The sequence below is a fragment of the Vombatus ursinus genome, unplaced genomic scaffold (assembly GCF_900497805.2).
Source record: "Vombatus ursinus unplaced genomic scaffold, bare-nosed wombat genome assembly UNPS02014818.1, whole genome shotgun sequence".
In the NCBI taxonomy this organism is placed as follows: domain Eukaryota; kingdom Metazoa; phylum Chordata; class Mammalia; order Diprotodontia; family Vombatidae; genus Vombatus; species Vombatus ursinus.
The window spans coordinates 9970641-9982861 of NW_020954596.1; the positions used below are offsets into that span (position 1 = coordinate 9970641).

Genomic DNA, 12221 nt, shown 5'->3' on the forward strand with positions numbered 1-12221 from the left:
TTTTCGCAGATTTTAAATTGAATTATAGAAAATAATTTATTATAGCAATAACGCAGCAGATTTTAAGAAAACATTATTCAACTTCACTGTTAACATTCTGTTATATGTAGTACATTGTGGTAGATATCCAGGGAAATATGATCAAATAAGACATGGTTCATGTCCTGATGAATCCAGTGGGAGGGGTCAGTCTTGGAGCTTTAAGGGGCTTCATTGGGTATCTAATCTTACCTCCGAGTAGGATTCTCTTATGTGACTTTCTTGAGAAATGGTACCTAACCTTTACTTGAACATGTTCTGTAATTGGAGAATATATTAACTTCTTACAGCAACTCATTTAATTTCTTAACAACTTCCATAGTTCCTAAAAAAAGAATGTTCTAATAAACTAAATTTAACTAATTATAACACCCATGGGAAGGAACAGTAATATCAGCTCATATTTGTACAATAATTTCTAATTTTCAAAGCATGCCCTCACAGGGCCTGGTGAGGTAGAATGTTCATATAGTATTAGTCTTATTTTGTAAATTAGAAGATTCAGGTTCAGAAATGGGAATCGAGCACTTTACATTACATTAGAGTTAATCAGAAATGGAACCAGAACTTGAACCTTGGTCTTCTGCCTCCAAATCCATTTCTGTTTCCATACTGTAGCAACAAGTATTTATTATGCTCCTGATGTATTCTAGGCACTGTGTGTGTGTATCCCTGGGGATACAAATAAAATGAATGAAACAATCCCTTCTTGAAAGGAGCTTATGTCCTCCTGGGAGGCAAGAACTTAAGTATATACAGAATAAATGTAAAGGGAATAAATACAAAGTGATTTAATTAGCAAATTATTTGAGGACATTGGCTATTAAAGAGAGACTTCATGTAGAAAATGCTGTTTGAATTGCATCTTGAGGGAAGAGAAGGAGCTTATGAGGTGGAGATGAGGAGGGAGTGGTAATGGGTCACTGTCAGAGATGCAGTGATGTATGTCAGGAACAGAATGCAGGAGGAGGAGGAATAACCAGTGAGTGTGGAAAGATAGCTGAGGTCCCGTAAAATTTTAAAAGCTAAACAGAGGAATTTGTTATTTGATCATATAAGCAATAGGGAGCTTCTGTAATTTATTAAACAGGGGAGTCAGAACTATCCTCAGTGAAATCACTTTGGTAGCAGTATGCATTTGGGGAGAGAGACTTGAGGAAATTAGGCCATTGCAATAATCTTGACAAGAGGAAATGAACACCTCTTAGGTAGTAGCTGAATAAATAGGGAGAACCGGTTGTTTGAAAATTTTTAACCGTTAATAAAGCCTTTCTTTAAGTCTTATTAAAAAGCTTTATATGTGTGTGTGTGTATGTATATATATATATATATATATTCATCTACAGATGAATTAAATATGGGATATGTCAAGTGAGTCTGAAATAACTATAAGCAGAAAGCCCAATAATGAAAAGGTTAAAACCATAAACTTGAAGGTTGGTGGATTTTCCATTTCACTTGTAAAGTACACCTAAAGTCTTTTTCATGGGTTTTTTTTTTAATTTGTCCTAAAGCTGTTTTTGTATTTTTGACTCATAGTATTTGAAGTGATTTTTTTTTTATAGCCTTCTAGATAGAAATATTTTTTAGGTAATCAACTTAGTCTGAAAGTTCAAATGTAGTCAAGCTTATAATCATAGTAGCTCACAATTTTATTTTATTTTATTTTTTATATTTTTGTTAGTATCCCACAATTTTATAGCTCTTGATGGTTTCCAGTTTCTTTTCTCACTAAGCTGCTGGTGGCAGGTAGCATTAACACCAGTATGATTTAGTGGAAAGAACACTGAATTTCGAGTCAAAATACTTATGTGGTACTAAGAAAAATAAGAGTTTGATGTTCCTTTTCTTAATTAAGTTTATTCATTTGATATCATAAAAATCTTACAAATTTGTATTTGTATAGAAGATATTCACCTCATTTTACAGATTAGGCAATGGAAATTCCAATAGGTTAAGTGACTTGTTCAATGTCACAGTTATTTAGTGATAGAACTGGGTCTAGAGCTTGAATCACCCGTGTCTTATCTCAGTGTTCTTGTCACTACACAACATTGTCTCATATATAGGGAGAATTTTCAAACTGATTGTCTTTGTGGATATTTGTGAGATATTTGATTTTTAACTAGGAATCATTATACTGAATTCTCAAGTTATCTTCTTGAACAATATAGGTATTAGATGGTGCTGAAAGCCAGTATTCAGGAATGCAGATTGGACAGTTACAGGATGAAGATGATGAGTCATCAAATGTTCTAACTGATGAGGTTCCAGACAATTTCAGAAACTCTACTATTGGTATGTTAATTTCAGCTGATAAAAGAGCAAAAACAGAGACAACCTAGACATTTTGTATTATCATTCTTTCATGTTTTTCAGGAAGAAATCTTTTGGGACTAATGTTTCATGACTTATTTATTCTGTGGTCAGTCAGTCAACAAGTAGGACCTACTGTGTACTAGGTATTGTTTTAGATGTCAGGGGTACAGAGGCAAAAATGAAATAGACCTTGCCCTCCGGGAGCTTACATTCTACCAGGGCAATCTCTGTGTGTGTGTGTGTGTGTGTGTGTGTGTGTGTGTCTGTCTGTCTGTCTGTCTGTGTGTGTCTGTGTCTGTGTCTGTACAAAATAAAACCCTCATAACAAAAACGTGTTGTCCAATGAAGCAGATTCCTTCATTGGCCATGTCCAAAAATGTATATCTTGTTCTGCTTTCTAAGACTATTACTTCTCTCTGGAAGTGGGTAGAATGTTTTATCTTCTTTTCTTTATAATAGTGATTTTTCATTTCATTGATTGATCAGAGTTCTAAAATATTTCAGAGTATACACACACACACGCACACACACTAAATACAAGGTAGTTTGGTTAGGAGGCACTAGGAACTGAAGGGTATCAGGAAAGTACCCATATGGGAGCACTTTTTTGCTCAAGCTGTTTGGTTTAGTAGAGTCATAAAAATTTAAGATGTGTTTCTTGGTCTATTTTCTTGGTGTCAGTGAAAATTTGTACTTAAGTATTTTTCTAGTACTTTTTCCTATGTTGTTATGTGATTTATTTTTTATATTAGAAATTTTATTGCTTACTTTCTTATTACAAATTGTAGTTTTTATAAATAGTAGTTTTGTCTATTTTGGTCAGATACTCTGAGGGTCTTCCCCTCTCAGATTGATTTTTTTTTTCCTTTGGTGACTAGGTAAAAGAGTCCATTTTTGTGTCATTTTTTACCTAGCCATAATTATTGAATGATTGTTGCCTCAGACAAACTGAGACCTGGGAAAGACCTTCATTTAAAAAGGCCAAGGTCTTCCACTGCATCTGGGGCCATTCCCCAGTTGTCTTGATCTGTATCTTGCCACTGGACCCAGATGACTCTGGAGGAGAGAGTGAGGCTGGTGACTTTGCACAGCCCTGCTTCACTTAAACCCAGTTCACTTGCAAATCAAGTTATTACCTTCCTGATGTCATTGGTCTTCTTTGAGAATAAAGGACAAACAACAATGTAGGAGCTGAGCTTGAAGAAACTAGAGATTTTCTTTTAGGTTATATATATATATATATACATACATATATATATGTATGTATGTATGTATGTATGTATGTATGTGTGCATTTGTATTTTAGTTGTCAGCCACTGGTAAGGTTATTAGTTAATCAGGGTCTTTCTTTGCAGCACTTCAGCAGCCCCATCTCCTGAAAAGCACGGGACATAGCAGACAGCCATCTGACAGCAGTGTTGACAGATTTTTATCAAAAGATGAAACTGTGGAACCAGGTGATCATGAAAACAAGGTGAGGTAGATAACTTAAAATACGTAAATAATTATTTCAAACTGTTGAAAGGTGGAGGGGTTTCTAATACCTTTATTGATTTATTTTTTTTTATTTTAAAAATTTCTTAAAAATTGAATTTTGTTATTTTTCTTAACAAGCTTTTATTTTCATTCCCCTTTCCTCTCACTCTCCTGGTTGAGTAACAATAGCAGTGACAACAGCAAAATAAAACCTTCATGACAAATTCATATTGTCAAGTGAAGCAGATTCTCTCATTGGCCGTGTCCAAAAATGTATATCTCATTCTACTTTCTAATAGAATCACTTCTCTCTGGAAGCGGGTAGTATGCTTTATCTTCATTCCTTATAATAGTGGTTTGTCATTTCATTGATTGATCAGATTGTATAAATTGTTCTCTTGGTTCTGCTCATTTCACTTTGCATTAGTTTTTAGAGGTCTTTCCAATTTCTTCTGAAACTCTATTTTGTCATTTCTTATAGTGCAATGAAATTCCATTGCGTTCAAATATCATATTTTATACCTTCACTATTTTACAGTAAATATTCTAGCTTTTCTACCACCTTGCTTTTGTTTTTGTTGTTCCCCTATTTAGAAAATCTTCCTCTTTCCTTTCTGCCTAACCATATCCTTCCTATCTTTTAGAAGTAAAGCTATATCCTTCCTACTATACCATTTCTTTCTAGACTACTCCCTAGTGATCCTTCTGTTTTCTAAACTACTGTGTAATTTATTGTCTATTATTTGTTTGGCAGTTACTCATATATAATCTTGCGTCTTTTTTTTCTTATATTGTATTCAATCAACAATAATTTATTAAGTACTTGTTATTTATTAGGTACCGTACTGAGCTGATTGATAGGAATTGAACCTATCAGTTAAACCTTTAAACTAACTTTTCAGATGCTTTTGCCTTGTGTTGAACCAGTTTGTAAAAACCCCTTGAGGACATAATTTTTTATTTTTCTTTGTTTTCTACACAGTACTCAAAAATAGTTATTGGCTGGTTTGTCTTATAAAGGTAGATTTACAAATATATATATTTTTCTCTGTTGTAGCCTTCTAGAATAAAAGGAGATATTGGGCACTTCACTGACACTGATTTGGCACCGCTAGTCCACTGTGTTCGGTTGTTATCTGCTTCCTTTTTGCTCACAGGAGAAAAAGGTGGTAAGTTTAATTGTAAGTTGGTATGGCAGAAGCCTACTGTGATCCCTGTTTCTGGTGTGGAGGTGACCCTAGGCTCTCAAAGGCTGTGCTATTGGAGCATAAGTTCTGGCAAGTGCCATGATGCTGGAGAGGTTTGAAGTGTGGTCCTAGTGGAGACCACAGTTGTTGTCCATGAACCAGCCTTGGTAAGCACAAAGAGGCTCATCAAAGGCATAGGCCAGGGCAGCCCAGCCCGTGAAATGAGGAGCGGTACAAAATGGCCCTTAGTTCTGTATGTTCCCTTAAACATCTTCATGGTGGTGGTAGATGGGCAGGGAAGACAGAAGAAAACTTTTTTAGACCATCATCAATATTAATCTGATTATTTGTACTCAACCCATGAAGTCTTATTAATATGATCAACAAGTGGACAAATTGATGGAGAAACTCAGTCATATCAATTTCTACATTTTTCTCACAAATGAAACAAGAACATAAGACATTGCAGCTCCATGGGAGCCCAGCTCACAGATATTCCTTGTGGAAGCAAAGAAAAGAGTTGGTAGAGTTGCTTTTATTGTGTGCCCAAAAGCAATAACAAAAAAATGATTTAATGGGACATTTGATTATCACAGGAACAAACTAATGATAAAATTTTGGAAAAAGACTGCCACAAAAATAGTTGCAGCTTATAACGCTAGCAGTGGTTGCTGATGATAAAGCGGTAGAGAGATTTTATGGAGATCTTGTAAAGATCCTCCAAATTAGGATTCTTAACTTTTTTGTATGTCATGCTCTTTGACAGTTTTATGAAGCCTATGGTCTTTTTCTCAGAATATTTTTTTTTAATAATTGGAGGGAAAATTGCAAAGGCAGCAGCATGTTAGAATATAAGCTTGTTTGCAAAATCTTATATTCTTATGGAAAAGGAAGCAAAACCAGTTTATAAAAACCTTTGCAAGATATTCAACTAATATAAGTTATCTTAAAGGCACTGTCACACGAAAATGGAGAGAGGACAAAAACAGAATCAAAATGGAAAAGATTTACAAAAATCATTATAGCAAATTGTTTTTTCTGCCCCAGACAGTGGAACCAAAACCCTTATCTGTAACTTCATAGTCCTAGATATGCTTATGCCGAAGTGAAATGCTAGTTGAGACAACAATAGAAAAAAGCTGAATTTGGATCATGTGTGTGTGTAGGGTGGGTCTGTGCTAGAGATGACCGTTTTAAGTTGTTGGAGGATCAATAAATCAGTTATCTGAAGTATGGGAAGATACCGAAGGTGTGGAAAAATATTAGAATTCATTAATTTTTAAAAGGTGACTGAGTCAGTAACCACTGACTGATGATATGTGCCTACTTTCTCATCTATACAAATCTTTATGGGGAGTCATCTGTTGGGGATATCTTAGATCAGGGTATGTTTAGGGAACTAAATAGCTTTCGTAAGTGATATTCAGTGGTATTTTGTTGAGAGTGTAAGATCTCATGTTAATTGTTGATAATGAAAAAGGATTTGATTCAAGGCTTAAAATGTGATATGGGTTCTTTTTTGACAAGGTGTCTCCCATCCATATATTAAAATCATTTAGGGTTCCTTACAAGATATAACTTAAGAACTAACCCTGTTCAGTTACCCATGATGATAAATGGTAGGCAGTCCACAAAGCAGAGAGGTGTATGCCCTCTAGTGATGATAGCAGCTGTAGAAGATTAAGTGTTGAGTGATTCCCTGCAGCTGTGGAGGTCCTCTAGGTGCTCCCCTTTGTGGAGACCATTGTGCTGATTGCATCAAGTCCCAGAGTATTACAGAGCCTCCTTTGAGAAGTCTGTAATCACTCTAAGGAGTTTGGCCTGAGCATCCACACAGGAAAGACCAAGTGGATAAAGAATGTTTTTTTGCCCCGTTTTTAACATGTCTTTGTATGGGCGACTTAGACACAGTACAGGTAGACAATCAGTTTGGCCCAGAGTTGAATAAGAGGTAGTGTTGCAAAACCTCTTTAGTAACCCCAAGTTTTCAATGAAAGCAAAGGTCCATTTTTTTTTTTGTAATTACATTTTTATTCAATTATGTATAGTAGCAATTTTTAACATTCTTTTTTCTTTTTTTAAATTTTGAATCCAAATTCTGTCCTCTCCCTCCTACTGCCCATCTCTCCTGCTTGATAAGGGAAATATTTGATGTAGATGATTTGTGTGCAATCGTGCAAAACACATATCCTTCTTAGCCATGTTGTGAAAGAAAACCATGGACCAAAAAAAAAATCCTCAGGAAAAACAAAGAAAGTTTAAAAAAAGTATGCTTCAATTTGCATTCAGACTCCATCAGCTCCTTCTTTGGTGGTGGATAGCATTTTTCATCATTATTTTCATCATTTCATCATAGCATTTCCTTTGGAAATGTCTTGGAATATTGTGTTCTTGTTCTTTGTATTGTTCAGGCCAACAGTCAGTTTGCAGTTCTTTGCCACCACCAAAAGAGCTGCTATAAATATTTTGGTACATATAGGTCCTTTTCCTTTTCTTTCTTCTTTCTTCTTTTTTTTAAATCTCTTTGGAATACAGACCTTGTAATGCTATTGTTGAGTCAAAGAGTTTGCACAGTTTTATAGCCCTTTGGGCATAGTTCCAAATTGTTCTTTAGAGTTGTTTGATCAGTTCATAACTCCCTGAACAATGCATTAGAGTCTGTATTTTTCCACATCCCTTCTAACATTTGTCTTTTTTTTTCTGTCATATTAACCAGTCTGATAGGTAAGAGGTGATACCTCGGAGTTGTTTTGATTTGCATTTCTCTAATCAAGTGATTTAGAGCATTTTTATATGGTTATAGATAGCATTGATTACTTCACCTGAAAACTGCCTGTTCATATCCTTTGTTTATCAATTCAGAAATGATTTGTAATTTTAAAATTTGACACAGTTCTCTGTATATTTGAGAAGTGAGGCCAAAGGCCCATCTTTTGAATACCAGCATTCTATTGGTATTGCTATATGGCAGGGAAACATAGAATTCAGTAGTCTCTGGAGAATTATAAATGAATATAGCACAAAGGTCAATTGAAAGACACATGATGGGTGTCAGTAGGCTGCAACATGTAACCATTGAGGCATTTTGAAGAATGAGAGTAAAAAACATAAAGCAATTGTACTATAGGAAAAGAAGGGACATTGGTCACATGCTGACAGATGATAAGTGGACAGCTACAGTTGCTCTGTTGGTACCTTTATGATGTGAGGAGAAAGCAACAAAGGCCCTTGGCACATTGGGGTTAGGGGTGGGGATCTACCTGTGGGAACTTGTGGAAAAACAGAGGCGAGAATCACTCATAATGGGCAAGCATGGATAGGTTGTGATCAGCATCATTGGGGAGAACTTCCAAATCAGTGAGATCACAGATTCATTGAAATATTTGAGACTATGGCAAATGTAGAGATGAGCAGAAATGAGTGTCAGCTTGTCTTAGCAGCAGTTATTCTTCATTCTCATTCCTTAAGAAGTGTATATGCAGCATGAAAGGGACTAGATTTTGTGGTCTGAGTTTTATGTTTCAGTAGATGGCTGGTCCAGAGTCTGTTGGTCACAGGTTTGTGAGGGGAGTGAATGCTATGGAAGAATGCTAATTTAATGAGTATGGTTTTGTTTCTTAAAATAAAGTTAAAATTAAAATTTTAAGAAACAAAATTTTCTTAAGCTGATGAAAGGTCTATTTTGTCTTTTTGCAGCATTGGTTCCAGATAGGGACGTAAGGGTAAGTGTGAAGGCTTTGGCAGTAAGTTGTGTTGGAGCAGCTGTGGCCCTTCATCCTGAATCTTTCTTTAGCAAACTTTACAAAACACCTCTTGAGACCATGGAATACCCAGGTATGTTGATAGTTCCTTTTTAATTCTTACTTTGTAAAACATTTGAAGTATCCTCTTTCTATGAAATAATGTTATATTTGTATGACTAGCACTTTATAGTTTGTGTCCAAGTATTCTAGTCTTAGAGCCGGAAGAATAGGAATATCTTTAGTAAATTATTAACTGACTAATATTCTAGCAGTCATATCTGCCTATGAAAGATGTAAATGGTAGCAGTCTTAAATTTCTCCATTCATCCAAAATGTTACTTGGAATATTGGAAAAGATAAAAAAAGGAAACATAGTAACAGATTTGCATATAATTGCCTTAAAAATAATAAAGACTTCTTGAAAGGAAAGCTAGAAAGATTATGTGTTATGTTTGAAATATGTAGTGTTTTGAATAGGTGGTTCAGAGAGCTCTATGCCACTTTTGTGTGCTGTGTTCTATTTATAACTTAAAATCATCAATTATTTTAGCCCTTTCAGATTCACATGCTTTTCTTATTCAGGTTTTCTTAGGTTTGAGTTGGTGTTCAAAGTATGTGTTTTTAAAAACTTTTTCTGTGAGTTTAAAAGTTTTAACTAGATTTGAAAATTTGATGGTAAAGAAGTTCATATGTAATAGGTGTGTGTTTTATTTCTACAGAGGATCAGTATGTCTCAGATGTCTTGAACTATATTGATCATGGAGACCCACAGATTCGAGGAGCCACTGCTATCCTTTGTGGGACCATTATCTACTCCATTCTTAATAAATCTCGCTTCAGTGTGGAAAACTGGTTAGCGGTTGTCAGAAGTTCAACAGGTAAAAGTTGACTTCTAAAGTTGTTACCTACACCAAATGTCTCATTTAAAAATTGCCTTGAATCTCTTGTTTTTAGATTTGTAGAAAAACATTTATTTTCATCTTTTTTGTTTAGGCAATACCTTTTCCCTGGTAGACTGCATACCTTTATTGCAGAAAACTTTGAAAGATGAGTCTTCTGTTACCTGCAAGCTGGCTTGCACTGCTGTGAGGGTGAGCATTATTGTTACTGCCCCAAAGGATGCTTTCTGCGTAAAGATCCTCCGTTGTTTATAGTAGAGCCTCATTTGAGTGTTTTTCAGTGCCTGATCACTCATTGCTATCTTTGGCATGCAACATTGTTTACTAGATAGAGCATTAGTTTTGATCCCAAAAGACATAGATTTGGTCCTAATTCTGTCCTTTCTTAGCTGTGACTCTGAACAAATTGCTTAACTGCTTTATATCTCAATTTTCTTTCTATAAAATGAGAAATCACTGAAAGAATTGTTGTGAGGGTCAAATGATATTGTTTTTCCAGGGCAGAAATATCAGACTTGATTAAAATGTTATTGGGAAACATTTAACAAAATAAGCAAAAATATAACATAATGTTAGTTAGTGGTTTTCTAAGTTAGCATGTGGCAGGATTCTATTTCTATTTGATACGAAACTACAGCATTGGTTTTTAACCTTTTTAATGTCACGAACTGATGTCATGTCAGTCTAGTGAAACCTATGGACCTTTTCTCAATAATATTTTTAAATGCATAAAATATGATTACAAAGGAAACCAATTATGTTGAACTACAGTTATCAAAATATTAAAGTAAGAAGTTCACTGACTCCAAGTTAAGAACTCTTGATCTAGGGGATTCTATGTTGTTGTGAAACCTTGTACAAATGTGAAGCTATGGTTATTGGCCAAGGTTAATAGCACATGATGGGACCTAAGGATGGGATAGAATAGGAAAAACTTTTTGGAGATGGCATAATTTTTTAATATTTCCTTTACTAAATAGACTTACCAGTGTAATTCTTAGTACATATTATATTTTATTCATCCAAATGTGTGGTATATAAATTATCTCAGTACATTGGTGTTTCAGTTGGTTGTATTGTGAATGTGACCATCACATTGCTGATGTGTAGTGTCATGAGTGGTGCTGTATAATAAACATTGAAAACTCCTGTTTTTCAGCATTGTGTCATGAGTTTATGCAGCAGTTGTTACAGTGAATTAGGATTACAGTTGATCATTGATGTCTTGACTCTAAGAAATAGTTCCTACTGGTTGGTAAGGACAGAACTTTTGGATACTCTTGCAGAAATTGACTTTAGGTAAGTGATTATTCTTTAAGCATTCTGTTGATTCACTCACTGATATACAGTGAGTGCATTTCTCTAGTAAATCTGACATAAAAATGTAAAATCCATTTGTTAAATAGGTATTGAGAGCTATCATAATTCTATGAGTATGCCAATCTTAGTTTTGGTTTTTTACATCACCAAAATTTCCACTAGTATTCCTTTTTCTTCTTCTACCAAAGTGCCATGCCATTTAAAAAATAGTATTTTTTTTAAAGACAAAGAAAAGGAAGAGGTAAAAATCAACATAACTGATCAATACATAGTATAAGTCTGAAAATATGTGCGTTGTGCAATATTATACCTCGGTGTAGAGGTGGGGTGACAGTGTCTTTTCATATTTCTTCTATTTTTCTTTCATTGTTTTTTGTTATTTTTAAGAGTTCAAGTTATATTTTAATTTTTTCAGTCATCAGAATTCTGCTTTTTTACCTTAACACCTCTCCTTTTCCTGCTGAATTTGAGAACTAAAGAAAAATCTAACTGCTTATAAATATGTGTAATGAATCAAATGTATAATGAAATAAATTTCTACATTGGCTTTGTCCAAAAGAGAATTTTCCTTATTTTCCACTTGAGTCCTTCACTTCTCTGTCAGGAAGGGAGAGCATGTTTCATCATTAGTCCTTTGTCACCGTGGTTTGTCCTATGCTGATAAGAGTTCCTAATTCTTTCAAAGTTGTTTGCCTTTGCTGTTTTGCTGTCATTGTATAAATTGTTACTGGATCTACTCAATTCACTCTGTATCAGTTCATAGAAGTCTTTCCAGGTTTCTCTGAAACCATTTCATTCATTGTATCTTTCATCATATTTACATACTGTAAATTTTTCACTTATTCTCCAGTTTATGGACACCCCTTCAATTGCCACCTCAAAAGGGCTATATGTATTTTTGTACATATTAGAATCATGGTGGGTTTTAGGGTTTTTTTTTTTTTTTGTTTTGTTTTTGTTTTCTTTTGCTTAGGACTAATCCCTCCTTTAGTCTTGTTCCCTCTCCTTTCTTTTCTATTTCCCTGGGAGATTAAAGGAGGGGTTAGTCCTAAGCAAAAAACAGAACAAAACAAAACATAACTCGAATGTGTCTTTTCTCAAACCTGGAAACTCTGGATTTTTGCTATATTCCTGGTAGTTTTAATTTTGGGGTTTTTTTCAGGAGATGACTGGAGAATCTTTTCTGTTTCCACTTTGCCCTCTGGTTCTAAGAGATCTGGGATCTAAGAGATCTTCCT

The 12221-nt window shown here is 34.7% G+C and overlaps 1 protein-coding gene across 4 annotated transcripts in view; it reads left to right on the plus strand.

Moving 5' to 3' along the window:
• HTT (huntingtin) overlaps positions 1-12221 on the plus strand; it is a 211461-nt gene that overhangs the window by 56488 nt on the left and 142752 nt on the right. For 3 of the 4 annotated variants that reach the window (XM_027836315.1, XM_027836318.1, XM_027836317.1), the window contains 7 exons: positions 2214-2337; positions 3714-3832; positions 4892-5015; positions 8718-8855; positions 9484-9642; positions 9758-9855; positions 10823-10962. In XM_027836315.1, coding sequence (XP_027692116.1) covers positions 2214-2337; positions 3714-3832; positions 4892-5015; positions 8718-8855; positions 9484-9642; positions 9758-9855; positions 10823-10962 — 902 coding nt within the window. The remainder of the gene's footprint in view (positions 1-2213; positions 2338-3713; positions 3833-4891; positions 5016-8717; positions 8856-9483; positions 9643-9757; positions 9856-10822; positions 10963-12221) is intronic. The other variant, XM_027836316.1, reaches the window with a different exon arrangement.